Source organism: Diceros bicornis, chromosome 11 (assembly GCF_020826845.1).
Source record: "Diceros bicornis minor isolate mBicDic1 chromosome 11, mDicBic1.mat.cur, whole genome shotgun sequence".
NCBI classification, from domain to species: domain Eukaryota; kingdom Metazoa; phylum Chordata; class Mammalia; order Perissodactyla; family Rhinocerotidae; genus Diceros; species Diceros bicornis.
Genome location: NC_080750.1, coordinates 16,083,403 through 16,104,944, shown reverse-complemented (window position 1 = coordinate 16,104,944; position 21,542 = coordinate 16,083,403). Strand labels below are relative to the sequence as shown.

The 21,542-nt window shown below is 38.1% G+C and overlaps 1 protein-coding gene across 5 annotated transcripts in view; it reads right to left on the bottom strand.

Moving 5' to 3' along the window:
* Nucleotides 1-14,425, bottom strand: part of AFG2A (AFG2 AAA ATPase homolog A) — a 326,176-nt gene extending 311,751 nt beyond the window's left edge. For 2 of the 5 annotated variants that reach the window (XM_058550013.1, XM_058550015.1), the window contains exons 1-9: nucleotides 14,206-14,425; nucleotides 9,876-9,997; nucleotides 8,634-8,791; nucleotides 7,761-7,784; nucleotides 4,852-4,910; nucleotides 3,614-4,258; nucleotides 2,511-2,640; nucleotides 2,182-2,238; nucleotides 604-727 (exon numbers count right to left, since the gene is read on the bottom strand). In XM_058550013.1, the coding sequence (XP_058405996.1) occupies nucleotides 604-727; nucleotides 2,182-2,238; nucleotides 2,511-2,640; nucleotides 3,614-4,258; nucleotides 4,852-4,910; nucleotides 7,761-7,784; nucleotides 8,634-8,791; nucleotides 9,876-9,997; nucleotides 14,206-14,368 (1,482 nt within the window). In that variant the 5' untranslated portion in view covers nucleotides 14,369-14,425. The remainder of the gene's footprint in view (nucleotides 1-603; nucleotides 728-2,181; nucleotides 2,239-2,510; nucleotides 2,641-3,613; nucleotides 4,259-4,851; nucleotides 4,911-7,760; nucleotides 7,785-8,633; nucleotides 8,792-9,875; nucleotides 9,998-14,205) is intronic. The other 3 variants (XM_058550011.1, XM_058550014.1, XM_058550012.1) reach the window with 2 other exon arrangements.
* Between the last annotated feature and the right edge of the window lie 7,117 nt (nucleotides 14,426-21,542).

The following is a 21,542-nucleotide window of genomic DNA, read 5'->3' as shown; positions in this document are numbered from 1 at the left end:
CGTATTCTTCTGGTAAATGGCTGTAAGGAGTCTGAGAGAACTCTTCTTTATTCCTGTTCTCTATTAGTACTATGGATCTCCCTTTCATAATTAGCACATAGTTTTTATTAACATAAGAGTGCATGCCATATCAGAGAATATGGTAACATGGGCAAATTCTTTTTAAATGTTGTACAAACACATTTTGCATTATTCTCACCTTCTTTCCTTTCATTTGCCAAACTTAAAGCTCTGAAAAAATCAATTTTTACACAAGTAATAAGACAATCATGAAATTTCTTAGTAAAATCCTCTAAAAATAACTGCCAAATCTTCCTTACTGATTTTTGCTTCAGGTTTTTAGTTTAATATCATTTACTACAAAAGAAATCCATCATTGTATATTATTTTATATGCTAGAAAAACATGCCAGGTTATATTATCCTAGCAGTCACTACAAAATCTACTGAAGAAAATTATTTTATGGGTCTTGCCTCTAGTTTTTATGAATATGTTTTCCCTTATCTTAGGATACCCAAAGTATTTGATAGTTTTTGCTACTACATATATATTATTAAGAATCAACCCCTTCCTACACAGAATCAATACTGGTGCTATACTTACTGAACCAATACCATCCATCAGTGTTAAGAGGGAAGCGACAACTCTTTTTTCCACTTCATTCTGAGCCCCTTCTCTTTTAGGGCAAAGTGCATCCAGCTCATCAATAAAAATAATTGAAGGGTGCCTAAAAACAAACAAGTAAAAATGAATTCCCTAATACACATTCCATTTTTAATTTTGATACATTGCATTTCAATTAAAAAATTAAAACTACTTAGTTTGAAATTTTTAATTGAAATGCAACAAATCAAATTTAGAATTTAGTTAATAATACTAAAGACAAAGGCAATAGGATAAGCTGAAAAACCTTAGATTAATTCTAGTCCAAATTATTACCTCACAATATCACATTCTAGTGGATCTGCCCTCAATGTTGCTCATGAGATGAAAGTCTATGCCCAGACAGGAACTTGGCCACTAACGCCTACTAAATTGTTATGCCTAGATCAATTCAGAAGCTGAGGCAAGAGATGTTGTCCCTTGGAGCAGGTTTAAAGGCCAAGGGATAAAAAGTAGAAATGTTCTCTTTTTTTTAACCTATTAAAAAAAGAACTTTCATGATCAATTCTCCCATAAAAAGATGTGCATTCTCTCACGAGAGGAAATTTCAACTGCCAGGAACATAACAACAAACCAAGACATAACCACTGGTTCTCAAATCTTCAGTATTGGGACTACAAACTAATTTCATCTACTGTCAATGGAAAAAAAAAAAACTTTAAAAACAGAAGTTCTTTTGATAATAAAGCAGTAATTATGATAAGTTAAATACCAAAACAATAGTAGAGACATAGCCATATTATGAATATTACATTAGACCAAGATATAGACCATATTCTAACACTCCTTGCAATGTAACATGGTAGCCTAAACTAAGAAATAATCAGAAAGAATCATTTTAAAGGACAGAAGATTTGTCCCTTTGAAACAAAGTATAATAAAACAAAGTTTTAAGCATGAAGGGCTACTGTAATATTATAGTCCACTAAGGGAACTAGATATACTGGATATGTCTCAGAACCCAAAAGAAAGAAAATCATAAATTTATCCACTCAAGCAAAGTCACATGATTTATCAAACAACACTGTCTTCTTTACCTTATGTAATTTTTTTATTGAGATATAATTGACATTTAACATTATATTAGTTTCAGCTTACAACATAATGATTTCATATTTGTATATACTGTGAAAAGTTGACATCTGTCACCATACAGTTACAAAATTTTTTTTGTGATGAGAACTTTTAAGACCTACTCTCTTTGCAACTTTCAAATATGCAATACAGTATTATTAACCATGTTCGTCATGCTGTACATTACATCCCCAGACTTATTTATTTTATAAGTGAAAGTTTGCACCTTTTGCTACTTTATCTAATTTAATAACTCATTTATGAAACTTCCAAAACAACATTAGATAGAAACAGATTAGACAGAATCTCATTAGATTTACAATCTATTTCTAGTGCTATAACTATTATTTTTGTACTATTCTTTCATGCTTCACATAAAGTGTTAGTATCTCTACTTTGATTAACACAGCCTTGACTACTAAATCATCTAAAAATAAAGAATACCGCAGAGTGGCTTCAGCAAATATCTGACGTAACCTTGCTTCAGTCTCCCCGTAGAATCTGTAACAAATAAAATACATTTGAGGACCAACTCTTATTGTTTTTAAAGCTTTGTCTATAAAAGGTCATCTGAATTTTCAAATATTTCCAGAAAACTTAAAATTACTTTCAAAAATTATTCTCCCCAAAATTGTTATACACATTAAAAAGCAAATTTAAAATATTTCAACATATGAAATATCCAGACAGAATACTATGCTGCCATTTTTTTAAAACCACATTTAGGAAGTATATTTAATAATATTGTTTATTCTATTAAATTGTGCACCTACTTGCTTATAATTTCAGGACCATTAATTATAGAAACATAGGCTCCGACTTCATTAGCAACAGCCCTGGCAATCATTGTCTTTCCAGTACCTGGAGGACCATAGAGTAACACTCCCCTAGGGGGAGGAATTCCTAGAAGAAAAAGAGAACACTGGATTCAGCATTACAGGTTTCTTGTAAGTGTTGTCATATGACTTCAAAAAGAGTTATAAAATATAAATTTACCTTGCATCACAAAACTAAAGTAAGAGTCAGACCTTCTTTTTTCTCCCCAGAAACATGTACTAACTAGTCCAAACCGATTTCCAACATTGACTTTCTCTCTCTCTGTAGACCCAACCAGGCCAGGCACATTGGTAAAAAACTGGCTGGACACCCACACTGTTGCCATGCCCCATCCCACACAGCACAGTTCAATGATCAGAAACCAAAGTCCAGACAACAACAAGGGCATCCAAAGGCAAGCCACCAATGCCAATTTTCATCCATCTAGCTGTCTTGGAGTATAAACATTACTAGGAAAATGTGAACCCAAGGGTTCACTTTACATATATATAAAGGTTCATGAAAAAGGAAAGAGTAGAGAAAGAAATGGTATGTACCAAATACATGCAGAGGATCTAGGGTAGTAACTATACAGACGAAGTCCTGAGTTTCCTAGGAGCCAAGTCACTCCCTTAACCACTTGCTTCAGTGCAAAGAGATCTGCACACAGCTACATGTCCTAACAAAGAAGTTTTATCCAACATATTTGAATATTTGGTTTATTTCTTTAGTCACTACAGCTGATCTAGCATGATAAGATATTTATTCTAGATTCAATACAAACAACCATGGAAGTATGCGATTAGAAAGGAAAAGGCTGCAACTAACTCACATTACAACCTAAAGAGACCAAGCATAGAAAAAGGCTCTCTCAACTGGCATCTCCCAAAGCAACTCACTCACTCTCAACTGGCATCTCCCGAAGCAACTCCTACCATATCTACTACTCAGGAAAGAAAAACAGGAAAAGAAGGTGAGCAATCACTAGATAAGTGGAGTGAGCCAACCGCTTTATAGTTTAAATTTAATACTCTGGTACAATACACCGAAGAAATCATACCATAGCTCTTGAAAAGTTTAGGCTGTTTGAGGGGCAATTCAATTATTTCTCTAATTGCCTTCAGCTGACTATTTAAGCCTCCTATCATGTCGTAAGTTACTTTGAATTGGTTGTCTTGCTCTTTTGAATTTGTACGAATCTTCGTAAAATTGACTCTCGTTGTTGAAGAAATAAAGTAAAAAGTATCAGTGTTGCACTTTGCTCCCAAGCTAGCTGACTTCAGCAAGCTCTCTTTACTGATAAGTTGTTCATTTCCTTCTCTGGCAGACTCAAAACTACATGTAAGGCCTGTGACTTCCTCTAATCCAAGTTCACCATCGTCCCCAGGACTCTGTGTAACATCTGACAAAATGTCACCAGCTTTATTTATCATTCTGTCATCTACTGGTTTGCAAGGAGTACTGCTTGATGTTGGGTCCTGGGGCTCTTCCAGATCTAATTGGCTTAGCTGTATGGATATATCCAGGGTACTGGTTTCTGTGCTGGACAATTTACAGGCCATTCCTTGGGCATCAGTGTCAGAGTCACTCTGAGGCTTTCTCAATATCATGCCGTCTGCCCCTTTCACTTGCAACACTTGCAACTTGCACGGTCGTCCATAGAATGTACAATACAAAAAGTTGCCTGGTAAAACAATCTTGCCATCTAGAAAACAATATATTGAATATATATGTTAGCACAATTTTTCACCTATTTAATGTTTAAAGAGCAATTTATTTCATCTATTAACAAAATTTATCTGACTGAAAAGACTAAATCAAAGATGGGAGTATTCATAAAATAACTGTCATGAAAAACAGAGGACCTAATACTCCCATATGATAGAGCACTATCTGGAGATGGAAGGACAAGATGATTCTCTGAAATCCTCTACACTCAATGCATCTAGGATACTACCAACTATATCAACAAAAAATCAGGCATTCAGTGTTTAATAATGAACTAACCTAACATAGCATACCTAAATCAGCAAACCATGATAACTTTCTTACTGGAAAGAGTAAGAACTCAGGGGTTAAAAGTCTCAGTTCTACTACAGACTTTTTCCATAGACAAGTCATATATTCTCTCCACTGCTCAACTGCCAATCAATTGGGGCAAAAAAAAAATCCCTGTCCCAAAGGGAATTAATTCATTGAGCAGAATATTCTCTATGCTGTTTTGAAAAGAACACATTACTTTATTTGCTGCTACCCTGCTTCTTAAAATTAAAAAACTATTTAAAATATATGTCTCACCTAGTTTTCTCAGAAGACAAGCAGTCAGCTGTTCTTCATTAATATCCACATTTTTGTCACTGTAAAGGGGAAATAAAAATCAGCATTAAGTATACTAGAAACTGAAATGTAACATAAAATGACATGTGCATAGTTGTAATGTAGACCTAATCAAAAGAATAATTAGTTTACAACCTAGAAATGATTTACACAATTTTGGAATGATTTACAGTTTTCAGATACTTCTTATAGCCATGAATATATCATTTACAATTTGGTGTCCTAGAGGCATAAATCAGTTTTCTTCAAACATAGGGTACTATCCATTAGTGGATCATGAAATCATTTCAGTCAATCTCATCCAACATTTCTTTTTATAGAATACAAAATATCAGAGTACATCACACATAGAAAGGATAAATATTGCTTTGTAAAACACACACACACACACATATCTACATACTCATATGTATACAGATACACACATGTGAATGCATATAAGCACTGTATCTGTGGATCCTTGTATACAATGAATCATAATAAAAAATGTATTTTTTTAATTATGTCATAGTCAAAAACATCTGAGAAACACTGGCCTAAATTAATCATTCCCTTTCTCAATTTGCCTAGCTTGAAGAAAGGCTTTTATTAATAGCCTACTTGATTCCTTTTGTATAATTTATAAATTATCTTTCAAGAAAATCAAATCCTTTATAGTACATTATCTGAAGAGGTAGAAATATGAAAAAGGAGAGTAATAGTGCAATGGAAGTTTATTCTGGAGAAAGAGAATGCCTAAGAAAAAATGAGAACCCCTTCTTCTGACTAATAACTGTGTATTCCAGGAAGGTTGCTTGAGTACAGAAGCAGGTACCTAAAAATCACTGTAAAGAAACACATTCTTGGAGAGGTCTCAGACATGTGCGTTTTTCCTCCTTCTCCATGTGTAAACAAGTCTATATCAGCAGAGGATGCCTACAGTTTGTGAGCTCTGTTGGTAATCAGTGGAAGGTGGACAGTTTAGCACAGGAAGGGGTGTGTTAGCACTCCCATCTCATCCAAATCTAAGCTTTGTTCTTCAGTCACTTTATCAGTAACAAAACCAATACAGTTGATCTTCATTATTTGTGGATACCATATCTGCAAATTCTCCTACTTGCTAAAATGTATTTGTAATCCCAAAATCAATACTAGCAGAGCTTTCCCAGTCATTTGTGGATGTGAGCAGAGCAGGTAAAAAATCTGGGTCACCCGACGCTTTCCCAGCTGAGGTTAAAAAAGGCCTCTTGTTTCAATTCTTCTTCAGAGATGACAGACGACGGAGAATGGAGATGGTAAGGGGCAGTGCAATGTAGAGGAAAAAATTCCAGCTCTGGGGCCAGTTGGAGGGGATCTAAATCCTAATTCTGGCACCTGTTAGTGGGGTAGCATCAGGCAAGTCACTTAACACTTTTGAACCACCTCTTCTCTTTTGTAAAATAAAGAAAACAGAACCAACCAGAATGATGAGTTGTTTTAAGGATTTAAGATTATAATCTCTGTAAGATATATATATTTATATTTTTATATATTATATATATGTATATGTGTGTGTGTGTGTATATATGTGCCCCAAGGAGCAGTGGTTCAGTATTTGCTAATTCAGTATTTGTGGCAACTTTATAGAACATAACTGCCACAAATAACAAGAATTGACCGGGTGTTCATGTAAAAGAGAAAGAGAAATAGAATAAGGAGGAAATTTCATGAATCAAATGTATGCATCTCCTTAAATGCTTAAATTTACTTCTGTTTATAGAACTCTGAAACCAGCTGTACTTAACGTTGTTTCTATATATTAAACTCTGAAAAGGAGATATGTACAAATACATACAAGAACAGTAAAAATACTCAACCAGTTTTGTTTTTAAAAAAAGAATGGGTGCAGATAAAATTATTTCCACCAGGAGGAGCTCTAATGTTATTAACAAAATTTTTCAGCTCCAACTGAAGGATTTAAGCAGCAAATTAAAACTACTAATTTTTCTTATTGCAAATTAAGTTTCCTGTCTAAGATCTGCTGCCACATTTAAAATCTAACATTTTTTAAAATAAAATTTTAAAAACCAAGCTGCATTTAAAACATACACAGTCCCTCTACAGTAAGCAATCACTATCACCTAAGACTGTTGCATCCTCAAGAGGTCAGACTAGTTTGCAGATCATCAAAAATCCAGTCAACTGATGACTGCTACCTGCAGCACTGCTTTAAAACAGTCTGAAGATTAATCCTGTTTAATCTGAGTAGTACTACTAACTCATAAAATAAATGGGCAAGTTATTTCTCCTCACTGAGCCCATTTCCTCCTCTGTAAAAAAAGGGGTAACTATGGATAACTTGCAGGATGTTTAAAGGATTAAATGAAGAGAAAAAGTGTGTGTTACTTCATAGCTGGTGCTCAACATATGCTGTGTTCTCTTTTCCTTTCTGCCTTTTATTTTATTGTTTGTTAAACTATTATTAAAAATAATGCTCTGAAAACATTTTCTGGTTTCTAAATATGCAGAAACTCAAGCTTGGAATCTATAAAAGTAGCAAAAGAAAAAAAACATTTTAAAATCAAGCTAATGATTAAAAAATGTTTTGATTCTTGCATATAATATAAACATATCCTCAAAATTATTACTAAAGTGATATTAAAAGTATCAAAAAATGCTTTTTTTAAATGAATTTTGATAAGACTTTATGCAAACTGAGTCAAAATCCTATTAGATACAGAATATCCAAGATGATGAACGATATACTTTAACTATATTGATAAGTGGATTAGAACAATTAGTCTCGGTGAGAAACTATTTTAAAATCTGACAGAAATTTTACTGAGTTAAAATACACAACCAGGTATCCTGCTTGAGCAGTCTTAATTAAAACTTGTTTCTTGCCTACTCACGGTAATCTACTCCTTTCTTTACAACTGTAAAAAAGATAAGAGGCCCTGATTATACTGCAAACCAAGATGAAAAACAGTTAAATATCCATCAGTAATAACTCCTCTGACCTAACATGTCAGGGCATACTCCCACTGTAAGACATTAGAGAGTCCCTAGTCCATTATTACAAGCACGCATCTAGTTTGTGCTAACACGGGAGGCCATTAGCCACTCACCACACGCAGCTATCAAGTGATTAAAACGGGGCCGGCCCGGTAGCACAAGCGGTTAAGTGCTCGCACTCCGCTTCCGTAGCCCGGGGTTCACAAGTTCGGATCCCAGATGTGCACCGACGCACCACTTGTCAAGCCATGCTGTGGCGGCGTCCCATATAAAGTAGAGGAAGATGGGCACGGATGTCAGCTCAGGGCCAATCTTCCTCAGCAAAAAAAAAAAAAAAAAGAGGAGGATTGACATTGGGGATGTTAGCACAGGGCCGATCTTCCTCAGCAAAAGAAAAAGAGGAGGATTGGCATTGGATATTAGCTCAGGGCTGATCTTCCTCACCAAAAAAAAAGTGATTAAAACGTGGCAGGCCAAATTGAGATGTGCTACAAGGGTAACAAACACACTGAATTTTATAGACAGTTTGAAAAACAGAATGAAAAAAATCTTATTAATAGTTTTCTATAGTTACTATAAGTTAAAATCAGATTTTACATATATTGGTTAAATAAAATATGCTATTAAAATTAATTCCACCTGTTTCTCTTTACTTGTTTAATATAGCTACTAGAAAATGCAAAATTACACGTGGTTCAGATTTGTGATTCTCATTATATTTCTACCGGGCAGGGCAGCACTACTCCAGTCACCAAAGAAAATGACCAAACCTGAGTGCCACGTCCATTTCCTCAGCCTGTAGCACAGCACCTAAAAGAGGCTGGACCTGGATGGCATCACCAATCCTCACACCTACATTCTTCTGCGCCATTTCACTCAGGCCAACCTTGCCTCCAGGAAATCCTGACACAGGCCAGGCTGTATAGACCTGCCCAGAACACAGGAAATAAAAATATGAGAAAACATTCAATAATATCATTAATTTATAAGGCAGAAAGCTAAGCACAGCCAAGTAAGTACATGGATCTGCAAAACACAGTCCCTATCCCAAATGAGTTATAATCTGACACAAATTACAAAAATCTTTTTTATAAATATTACATCTTTTTGTGAAGATTAGGAATGATCCCACAGTGAAAATGGTGGAAGATCTGAAAGGTGGATTTAGGAAAAGAGACACAGGCATTAACAGATGATAAGAAAAAAATGAGAAAAAATACTGAAGGCAAACTAACTGTAAGGTAATTCAGCCTAGAGCATAAACTACATCCAGGAAATAATGAAGTACCTGGCAAAAGAGCTTGGTGGGAACCTAGATCTCATCAGACTTAAATGTTAAGGGAGAGGAGCAAAGATTTCTAGCTCCAGATAGTGGGCTGAGCTCACACATTGATAGTCTTCTCTTTCACAAGACACTGTAAAGGATTTTTAAAAGTATAAGCCCAGAATAAGGAAAGAATGAGAGGCATGCCATCAGCAAATAGAGACTTCAAAACACTTCCAGAGGACCCCAGTGTTTGAGAGAACACTGAGTGATGAAGCAGCAGCAGAAGACACAGCAGGGACAGAGACAAGGGTCGGGGGCAGGGAAGAAAGCCAAGCTGCCAAAAATGACCCAGGAGAGGCCCTGGGCTTGGAGTCTCGGGTATGATGAATGGCAGCAAGGACAAACACAGCTGAAAACAGGCAGGGTAATTAAATACTGGTACACAAAAGACATGACCTTCATAACCCCAAACAACATTTCTGTTGAGAAATATAACTAATACAATGAGAGAAATAGGGGTGATAATGTGTGGTCACTACCTGCTGAGGAAAGGCCTCTCTCTATATTATGATGTTTAGGTGCTGCTATTCCCAGCACAGTCACAGACATCAAAGGAAGGAAAAGTTTATACAGATGTGAGCGTCTTTTAAAATACAGTTTTTCATTTATTCTGGCTTGTGTTGAAAATTAAAATGAAAAACATCTCAAATCTTTCTTAAACTAAAGAAATGAAAAGGACTCTTACCTCTTGCTTCCCATCCAAACTGGTAAGCAACACTGGTCGACCTATACATATATTTGCAGACTTCATAGTGTTGAGTCCAAGTTGAACAAGAGAATTCTGAAATGTTTTAGGAACTTTATCATCTACCATGAAAGAAAAGAAAATTAGTTTCGTACTATTTTGTAACTTAAGTTAAAGCATGCTTTCTTTTGGAGTAAATAAAAATCCTCTATCCACATAGCCACATGAATACACTTACCATACCCTGGAAACAACTGTTCCAAACCTCTTTATTTTAACAAGCAGAATAAAAATGAAACCTTCTGAGTGTCCACTGACAATATGAAAGCTAACTAAAAAAGGATATTTTATGGGTGGGTATTCGTTTTCATTATTTTAAAAAAATCTCTGATTTCCTTAAGAACTGAACATACTCGCAATAGGGCTTTTCATACTTGCACACTGAGCTTCTCCTATCAGATTCTAAGTTGAGTGGGCTACTAGTATTCAAAGGCTTGAACTCGGCAACTGGCACATCATCTGGCTCAAGGGGACTAAGCTGTGTTTCCATCTCTGACCCACATGATAGCAAACAGTTATTTTTCTTTTCTATTCCCAAGAATACAGAGATAAGACAGTAACACAGGTCTTTTATAGTGACTGAAATGAACATTAGTGCTTTCAACTCTTAGCCAAAGAAGGGGCCCAGAATTCAGCCCAGTTGGCAACATCTCTGAAAATGATGTGCTAACATCTCCACCCTTTCCCACTCACCCTCTCAAGCTCCACAGTTGGTTAGATATCCCTCCTCTGGTTCTCCCAGCACCCTATGCTGCCAGATACTAGCATTTATCATCCTAATATTCATTCATTTTACAGTCTGACTCTCTCCTAAACCATATGCTGCTTTGGGGCAGTAATTTGGTCATATTCATCTTTGTGTCTCCAATGCCTAGTAGTGCATCAAATGAGGCAGTTGAATAAAAAATATCTGTGAAATGAGTGAATGTAGTAGATGAGTACACAATATTATTCTTTTCAGCACAAAATCTATGAAACACTTATGAAGTTTTAACCTGCCACAAACTTTGTTATAAAACTTATTATAAAAAAATTATTATAGACACATATACCATAATCAGAGCTCTAATATTAGTGTTCCTTAAAAATCAGAAAAACAGCTCTTTTGTAATTAAAAAGGAATTAAATTAATGAAAGCAAAACCAAGAGTTATGTCTGATTTACATTATTCTCTACCACTACAAAGTACTTTTACAACACATTTATTTTTATTCTGTCATCAGATGAACAAACTTAGAAAAACAAAACATCTCACAGAGTTAAGAGTAACAGTACTGAGTGAAAAATGAAATAAACTGATTTCGTAATATGAAAGGCTAAAAAGAAATTCAACCTTCTCATGAGCATTAGGTCTATCACCAACGGAGATCATGTTCAAATTCCCATCCACTGGCCTTATTTCCCAATCCATCTCCACTGTATTCTCTGCTTACAGCATCCACATCTACTCAAACTGTCCTCCACACAGTTCCCTTCACTAGTCTTCATTCCTCTAATACTTTAAAAATATATCTTGACATCCACTTTCCCCATTAACTAATTTTACATTTATTGAGCACCTTATGTGCCAGAAACCTAACGAGATAATAATGGTAACTTCAAACTATCTACCCTTCATTTATTTATTCAGCAAATATTTACTATGTGCTTACTATATGGCATACAATATGCTAAGCACTAGGGATACAAGGTGAAAAAGGCAGACACAGTCCCTGGCCTCTATTAGATTGTAGAGCTTACACTCTAATAGGATGAGAGAGTTATTAAACAATCATTGAATAATTGTATAATTATAAACTAAGATCAATGCAATGAAAGAACGACTAAGAGTTCTGGAAGAGCCTATAACATGGGATCCGACCTAATTTTCAAGTATCAGAGAATGCTTCTCCAAGGCAGTAATATTTAAATTCAGATCTGAAGGAAGAGTAGGAATTAACTAAATGAAGAGAGAAAAAAAAGATAATTCTCAGCAAAGAGAACAGTAATGTATAGAGGTCTTGGACAGAAAGGAGCATTGTGTCTCTGAGGGAAAGAGCACAGGTAGAGTGGTGGGAGATAACCAGGGGTCACATAACGAAGGTGAAGACCAGCCAGGGCAGCAGGCTTTTATCAAGCTGATGGTTTTTATTCTGACAGCAATTGGAGGCCAGTTAGGGGTGAAAAGCAGGGTAGTGGCAAGATCTTTATTTTGAAAGATCATTCTGGCTGCAGAGTGGAAAAGGAATTGGAAGGGAGAGACTAGTGTAGTAGTGCAGGTGAGACGATGGTGGAAGTAGTGGGAACGGAAGGAAGAGGAGGAATGTGGAAACTATTTAGGTGATAGACAGGACTTGGTGGTGGACTGAATATGTGAGATGTAAGAGAGAAAGGTATCACGGATGACTCCTAGGTTTCTGAATTTTGCAATGTGAAAAACTGAACGGGGCTAGAGTTTGTTTTGTTGGAGGAAATATGAGTTCATGAGGCTAGTCTTGAAATACCTTTGAAAAAGCCAAGAAAAGAGGTATAGCACACTGCTATTCACAACTATTTGTTACTCGTGACAAGATGAGTACAGAAAATGAGAATAAGTGTTTAGAAGCTTTTATTGCAATTTGATAGAGTAATTTTACATCTGTTGAATCTAATAAAAATTTCTATTTTTTAACTTATTTTTCTAGTAATTTATTTTTATTGTATTTTACAACAGTGCTGACCTCTGACATATAAATTTAAAAACCTTCCCTACAGAGTTTGAGAAGCATTGGTCTAGAAAACAACTGAATCAAGACTCAGAAATAGTATAAATTACAAATATAAATCTGAAAATAATGAGGATGTAGATGCAAACTCTGAGCATTGGGTGAACTTGCCAAAGAAAGAAGATTTACAGAGAGAAAAAGAAGATTTTAAGGCTAAGAATTGAGAAACTTCAACATTTGACCATCAAGTGGAAGAGCATGAGCCTGCAAAGGAAACTGACCAAGTAACCAACCCAAGGATGGAGAAAAACTATGGAAGTTTAATGACACAAAAGTCAAGAAGTAAAGTGTTCGAGGAGGAAATGGTGGTCAATGCCAGAAGTTGCTGGAGGTCAAGTAAGGAAAGCCATGAGAAACTGTCCACTGGATTTATCAACACGGAGATGATCTGTGACCGCGGCAGGGACAGTTTCCACGGAATGATGGGATGGATGTCAAAGAGGAATAGGCTAAGGAGTACGTGAGAGATGAGGAGGCAGAGATGGCTCCATTTAAGAAATTTGGCAATGAAGAAGGGAGAGAGAGAGGGTGGTGGTAAGAAGAAAATGTGGAGCTTTTGTTTTGATTTAAGATGGATGAGAAAGCAGGTTTAAATGTCAATGGGAAGGATCTAGTTGAAAAAGAGACTTGAATACGCAGGACATAAGCTGTCCTCTGACTCCCAAGGAATACTAAAACACTATGTTAACTCTAAGATCGTCTTTAGAGTTTGCATTAAACATAAATAAAAATCTTAACACTAGTTTAATGTGATCCATTTTTCAAAGCCATAATATACAGTTTGAACACAGAAGCTTTACTGACTAAATGACTTTTCAGATAAATCCGTTCTCCCAAGTCAAGGGTATTGTGATCTAGGATAATGGCTTTAGACTCAAACACATCTGGACTCAAATATCGCCTCTGCCACTTAGTACCTGTGTAACCTGGAGCAAATCACGTTTTCTTCTTCTGTAAAATGGGCATAACACAGTACCCATCTCCCAGGGCTTCTGTGAAGACTGAATGAGATATGTATGTGCCATACCCAACCTACTGCTAACACTAGTGTGCAATTAACAGCTGTTATTAACTACCAGAACCTGTGTAGTAACTGAAGGAAAAGGCACCTTCATTCTCAAAGGCACAAAGATATCTCTTAGGAAGGATGTATCCACATCTTTACTGAATGGGTATTTAATTTCTTTAGTATATGCTTCCATGTATCCTATGCTCGCTAGATAGGAGCAATTTTGCAGTTAAATATGTCGTTAATCTTAAAGGAGGCAAAGTTGTTTCAGGAGCAACTCAGAAATTCAAAACAATTCACAAAAGAGACGGCTTGACTTAGCCACGGACAAGCCTTTTCTGCCTAACTTCTCCAGCGCAGACGCGGCCGAGGGGGGGGGGGTCCCACGGCCGCTCTCACACCTGTGCCTCGCCCAACTTTCAAAAGCCCCTGCACCTAAAAGCGGCTTCGCTAGGCCTTCGTCCTCTCAGGTGGCGCCCCCCCCTTGGCCTCCAGTCTTCCTCTCAGAACTCTTTACCCTTTTCTAAGAAGTTGGTCACCACCAGAGTCCCGGCCACCGCCGTGATGCCTGGCCCAGCAGAAGGAGCCGAGGCCCCCGCAGCCGCGGGAGCAGCGGAGGGCGAGAGCGAACCATTCTCTCCGCTTCGGTTCAGCCGCTTTCTATTCTTCTTTGAAGACATGGTCAGAGGGTTGCCTGAGAGAAGCAGCAGCAAAGCCGGCTCAACGTGCGCGCTTTACTGTGAGGAAGAACTTCCGGGGCAGAAGTCAGTGAGGCTCCGCCCGGAGCCGTAATCCCCCGCGTGGAGCGCAGTGGGAGAGGGGGAACCCTGCGTCTTGAGAACCCGCGGTCTTTGAAGAGGTTGAAGAGGCTCTGACTTCTGCAAAGGAAGACAGGTTAGGTGGACAGAACCGTCAGTTAGATTGTAAATTCCTGAAAGGACTTTTTCGTGTCTCCATCTGACTTCCCCATCTCTAAACAAACGTCTGTTGAATTAAACTAGGGGGGGAAAGTGGTGGGAAAGTTTCCTCCCGCTTTCCTGGAGCCGAGCAAATTCCTGAGAGGAACTGGTGGACAGGACTTCGCTGTCTCCTCGCTATCGCGCTGCGAAGTGGTAACCCTAACCCAAGTCTGAGACTGGGTGGGTGGCGCTCTTCTAAAATTTACGGTAGTGACCTGCGCTTGGGTGCGCCGAGGACGGGAGATTTGGGGGCCGAGCAAGTGGGGCATCGAGGGCCGGCGACGAGATGCTGCCGCTGCGGAGTGGGAGCTGCTGGCGCGCGGTGCTGGCCCGGGCCCGCCGCGCAAGTCTCGCCTCAGGGGCCCGCAGGGCCTCAGGCGGCCCGGGTTGCGCGCAGGACCTCCCCGCCGCAGTGGGCGAGTTGCGGGGAGAGCTGGACAGATTCGGGGGCGTCTCGATGCGCCTGGCGCGGCTCGGCGCGCTGGACCGCCTGGACGCTGCCGCCTTCCAGAGGGTCTTGCAGGGCAAGTGTGCCTGGGCCGAGGGGCTCCGCGGCGCCCGAGCCTTTGTCATGCAGGGACCCCCGGGGCAAGTACGACCCCAGAGGGAAGGGGAGACGGCACGCGGGACCCCCCGCCCCCGCCCCGTTCTCTCCCTTTCGCTCCTGTGCCCTTTGCTGGGAGGTCTCTGAAGCGGTTGGGCTGAAATGGTGACGACCCCCGACTTCGGGATCGGCAGCCCTAGCTTCTGGTCCACTTTCTAGTTTGTGACCTTCTGCAGGTTCTGTCAGCCACCTTTTCCTCATCCATCAAACGGGGCGATGGGAGCGCAAAGGGTGGCTGCGAGTTAAGTCGGATAATGCATATAAGGTGCTCAGCACGGTGTCTGCCACCTATTTAACGCTCAGTCTCTATTAGTATCATTGCATTATGATTTACTATCGTTTGCTGAGCCGTGGTTCTGACGAGCAAAACTCGCTCGCATTCTAATACAGGTGGTGGACAACGAGTGGGCCAGAGAGGTTCTGAGTGGTCACATTTGTACACGAATCGAGTCAGGAACTGTGGCGTCGAGAACTAGAGTTTGCTTCTACTTACAGATCAACAAGTCTTTATGATTAACCAGGCAGAGTGGCGGGTGGTTTCAGACTTCAGTAGGAAAACTCCTTTCTCTCGCTTTGAACCTGGAGTCCAGTGTTGAGAAAGCAAGCTTGGATGGAGGAGCCTTCACTTTGAGAGAAGCCCTTGATTTGGCGTTGCAGCCTGTTTTTTAAACTGCCCCTGAGTGTCCTTATAATCGAACTGAAGCCATAGCGTGGACATTCAGCCCTGGAAAGATCCTCTCACACTTACAGGAAACTTCAAATAATCTTTATCCTATTGAGCAATATGGCAAGTGAGCATCTGTGTAAATATAATCGACTAGCTATTTCATTAATCATTCTCATTCCCAAACTACTTATCTCTTCACCTCATTTTCTCTCCTGGTTGTGAATAATTGCTGACTCCAACAGTATCACCACTAGGAGAATAAAATCAATGTTCATCCTCTAATATGCATACATTTGTGTGGGTAGATACAGGTATTTATTGCACACACTTGTCACTTGTCGGTGCCCAAACAGGTGATTGAAAGCACCACTTCAGTCAGCAAGGGAAAGCAGAAAGGGGGTTGGGTTTGGAGTCTCACACATCCAGGTTTCAAGTCCTAGGTTCTGCCATGTGCTTAGCCAGACATTAGGCAAATATTTGAAGACAGAAAACATTTGCCTCTTAGGTTGTTTATATGAATAATCCCAGCCCTAATTACTATATAGATGTGGTAATCAAAGATAAAGTATATGAAACTAATTTATAAACTCTTAAGTACCATAATGCTTTTTCTGTTTTTTTAAAACACAAATTCTGTTGCACTCACTAAATCCTAGACACTGTTTTAAGAACTTTACAAATATTAATTCATTTAATAACAAGCCTGTGAGGTAGGTGCTACTATTATCCCCATTTTAAAGATGATGGTACTGAGACACAGAGATTGAACAACTTCCCCTGGCTTGAGAATCTGTTTTTACTGCACTATGCTGCCTCTGAGAGCCACTGCTAATTCTGCTGTTATTGAGTCATACAAAACTGAATAGTATTGCCTATAAAGAGAAACTGAAATAATCTGAGAAGAAAGCCTGATAGGAAGTCTAAATCTATTCTTTCTTTTCAAGTAAATGGGACTGACTGTGTATAATGTATTAGCAGTAGTTGTTTGCAGATTTACACTTGAAGGCTGTTCTGTTAGTGTTCCTGTTCTGTTATTGATAACTGTAAAGTTAGATGGATGAACAGGTAATATGATGCTCAGCTTTGCGTGTAATATATCTGCATCATTGGGGAAATAACCCTGATTCTAGTCCTTGCTATGCCACTGACTAGCTGTGTGACTTTAGGCAAGCCAGTTGTTTAATAAATATGAATTGAGCCCCTGTGCATAATCTTCTGTTGACCTGGAGGATTGCAAATGCATGAAATATTAATTAGGATTAGAAAAAATAAATAACAGAAGAGACATCATTGGGCAATATGTAATAACTTCTAGTAAATTGTACAAATAGTAAGTCTTCAAGTTCACATATGGAGAGCACATGAGCAGTGGTTAGGAAAGGTTTTTGTCAAAGAGGTGGTATATGAGTTGACTTTGAGGGATGGATATCAGCTGTGGGGATGAGGAATGGAGGAAGAAAAAGCATTCAAGTTTATTAGAGAAAAAGAGAAAGGAAGGAATTAAAGAAATGATTCTCAGTTTTCAAGCATTGGTGCCAAAAATAAGCCTGTAAATGAAACTAGTTTAGGGTGGATGGTGTAGGAGTCAATTTTGAACATATGGTGTGAAGTTTGAAGTGGCAACCTTCAGAAAATTTCTGAGAGCAGAAAATGCAGTGTTCTGTGAGGTTCGACTGGGCAACCATCCTTGTGTAGATTTTAGCTGAAGCAGTGGGAGTTGGAGTCTCCAAGTCAGAGAGTGTAAAGATAAAAAACAGGAAGGTAATCACTGTACTTTTGGAATTTCAGCTTTTTCATTTGATTGGAATGATTAACTGGAAAGGAAGACATGGGAACTCTCTGGGCTGATAGAAATGTTTTATAATCTTGATTGGAATGTGGGTTACACAAGTGTATGCATATGTCAAAATTCATCAAATATACACTTAAGATTTGTGCATTTCACTTTATGTAATTGTATGTCAATTTTAAAAAGATTTAATCAGAGAAAGAGTGAGGTGAGAAGGATCTGACCCCATAGTCCCAAATCAAGAAGTCTTTACTAAAGACTCCTGTGTGTTTGTCACTCTGTTAGGCACACCCACTTTCAAAGAGGTAGAAGACATGGTCCTTAACAGGGAGGCCCTACTGCAGAACTGGGGAAGAGAAGAGAAGGAAAAGGAATTTAACTGTTAAATAAATAATCAAGCCTTCCCACCACACACACACAGACACACACTTTACAGGATTATTGTAAAGATTAAGTGAGATGATGGAGAAAGAGATCTAAAAATTTTTTCTAAAACTGTGAAGTATTTGTTTCTTCACCCATAAATTAGAGGTGATAATACCTGCCTTTCATGGTTGTGAGAACTTAATGAGATAATGTATGTAAAGGTTCTGGAACTCAGTAAGAGCCGCAGAAATGTTAGCATCTTTTTCCTCAGTCTTAAGTAATAAAGTAAGAGTATTTAAAAAGTCAAAGACAGAAATCTATCTTTATGTTCATTAGGGTATTATTTATAATAAGGAAAATTTAGAAACAATCTAAATGTCCAAGGGTAGAAAGTTAGTTAAGTAGCTTATGGTATACCTATATGTGGAAAATCATGCAGTCATTAAAAATTTACATTCACAGGGCCGGCCCTGTGGCTTAGCGGTTAAGTGCGCACACTCCACTGCTGGCGGCCCGGGTTCGGATCCCAGGCCTGCACGGACGCACCGCTTCTCCCACCGTGCTGAGGCCGAGTCCCACGTACAGCAACTAGAAGGATGTGCAGCTATGACATACAACTATCTAGGGGGGCTTTGGGGAAAAAAATAAATAAATAAAATTATAAAAAATTTACATTCATTAAAATAATTTTAATAACATAGCAATATAATATGTAGTAAAAGACATGCTGTAAATAATATATGGTATGATGTCAGTTCCAAAATTATATTCATGGAAAAATGTCAAAATTTAAAATTTTATTTTAAATGCATGCTAGTAAAATGTGAAGTTTTGATTTCTTCATTATACTTTATTTTCAAAATTTTCTAGAACTAGCATACATTATTTAAAAACAAAGTTATATTTTTAACCACCTTGAACTTTATAAACCAAAAAAAAGTTATGACAGAACTCTTCAAAGAAGAGTAAATAGAAGCCCGTAATAGTTATTTATAAGGATTAAAACTAAGGATGTTAAAAGGAACAACATTAAAATGGTGTTTTGTTTAAATCAGTTTATTTGTTCATTTCACAACTATTGAGCACCAGTTATATGCCAAGCATTGTGTCAGGTGATATGAATATACTGACTATTCTCGAGGCATTCAGTCTGGTGGAAAAATCATGTAGACAAGGTGGTAATTGTAATAAAACATAGTAGTTCCCGTGCTGCTGATGTGAACAGGACATTTTGGGATCCCCTGACCCCAAGATAGCTAACTAGTAATGGAAGTGGATGCTTAAAAATGGCTTCCTAGAGGAGGTGACATCTTGAGATGAGTTTTAACTTATTCCACTCCTCTCACTGGAAAATATTTACAGATTTTTATCTTCTTCTGCCTTTTAGCTGCAATACAGCAGTGGAGATCAGAAGGTAGAATAGCGGTATGGCTGCACATTCCCATCCTCCAAAGCCGATTTATTGCCCCTGCCGCTTCCCTGGGCTTCCGCTTTCACCATGCAGAATCGGACGCATCCACGCTGACGCTGTGGCTGGGAGAGGGGCCCAGCAGATTACCAGGATATGCTACACATCAAGTAGGAGTTGCAGGTCAGTTTCAATCTAATGATAATCAGAATTAACTTTTCAGAGGTTCGCTCAATTTCTTCTTACAGCTGAGCCATAGTTTATTCATGTGGAATAAATAATTTGCTTAAATGATTATCTTCCTTGGGACTACTGAGTAGTGCTGTAAATAGATGAAGTTTGCCATATGAATCAGCAGAGGGCAGCACAGAGAACAAGCAAGTTTAGTGTTTAGTTTTCCAGAGGATATGCTTGAACGTGTTTTACAGCGATATTTGAACTTCACTACTCAAATAGTAACACTGAATTGGGATCTAGGATTAAATTTATTGTGGTAAGACAAACATTTTAGTACTAATTATGTGAATTTGTAAAATAAAAGATAACTTTTAGGTTGAATTTAAGGTAAAGCAAACCAGGTTTTCAATGATTTGAACATTACTTCTTAAAGACGTTTACTTTATTGTGCCAAACAGTTGTTTAGAATAGCATAACTTAAATATATTATAGAATTTTGAATCGCCCATTAGGTTCAGTGACATGGTCTGTTTTGTTTTTTTTTTTTTTGGTGAGGAATTTCAGCCCTGAGCTAACATCCATGACAATTCTCCTCTTTTGCTGAGGAAGACCGGCTCTGAGCTAACATCTGTTGCCAATCCTCCTCCTCTTTTTTTCCCAAAAGCCCCAATAGATAGTTGTAAGTGACATAGTCTTGAGAGACGACTTGCTTTACGTTAAGACAGGGGTTCTCAAATTGTAGAGTGCATCAAAATCACCTGGAGGGCTTGTTAAAAGGATTGCTGGGCCCTACCGGCAAGAGTTTCTGATTCAGTTGGTGTGGAGTGGGGCCCGAGAAATTGCATTTCTAGTAAGTTCCCTGCTGCTGCTGCCGATGCTGATACTTTGAGAACCAAGGTTAAGAAAATTCCTAGATTTCCAGAAAAACTAAAATAGTAAAGAATCCTTATGACTTCAAATAAATGAAAGCAGTAATACATATTAATTAGTGATTTAGTTAATAATAATTTTATTTGCCTTCATATAATTTACAAGAGTTTTTTTATTTTTCATTGAGGTAAAATTGGTGTATGACGTTATATGAGTTTCAGGTATACATCATTATAATTCAACATACAAGAGTTTTTAGGGGCCGGCCTGGTGGTGCAGTGGTTAAGTGTGCGCGCTCCACTTCAGCGGCTCGGCGTTTGCAGGTTTGGATCCCAGGCGCGCACTGATGTACCGCTTGTCAAGCCATGCTGTGGCGGCATCCCATATAAAGTAGAGGAAGATGGGCATGGATGTTAGCCCAGGCCCAATCTTCCTCAGCAGAAAAGAGGAGGATTGGCATCGAATGTTAGCTCAGGGCTGATCTTACTCCCAAAAAAAAAAAAAAAAAGAGTTTTTAAAGGTAGTTTGCACCTTTGAAGTCTTAAAGGAGTTATTCAAGGGTGTGTTATGTTTTCTCTGTCCATGGTCTCACTCCCCTGTAGCAAGTAGAGGCATTTGGAAACTTTCCATTCAAATCTGCTTCAAAAGACCACTTGATAATTCGATGACAACTTCACACTCCATGAGAAAGTCATACAGATACGTATCAATTCATTGGTACAGACTTTTAAATTAGAGTTTCCAGTTATTACCACAGAATTGGTGATATATGGATAAAGAGTGTCCTATGAAGAACTTGTTTATAACTAAGTACTCTATTGTGTATTATTATTAAGATGTACCATAGACATTCAGGGAATGAGAGATCTGGAACTTGACCAGAGTCTTGAAGAATAACTAGGATTTGAAGTGGCTATTGGGAGTGGGGAAAAGATAATGTAAGAAATTGTTCTGGAAAGGTACAGAGTTTTTTAGATGAAGAGAAAATAGTTAACATTTGTTGTTAAAAGCAAC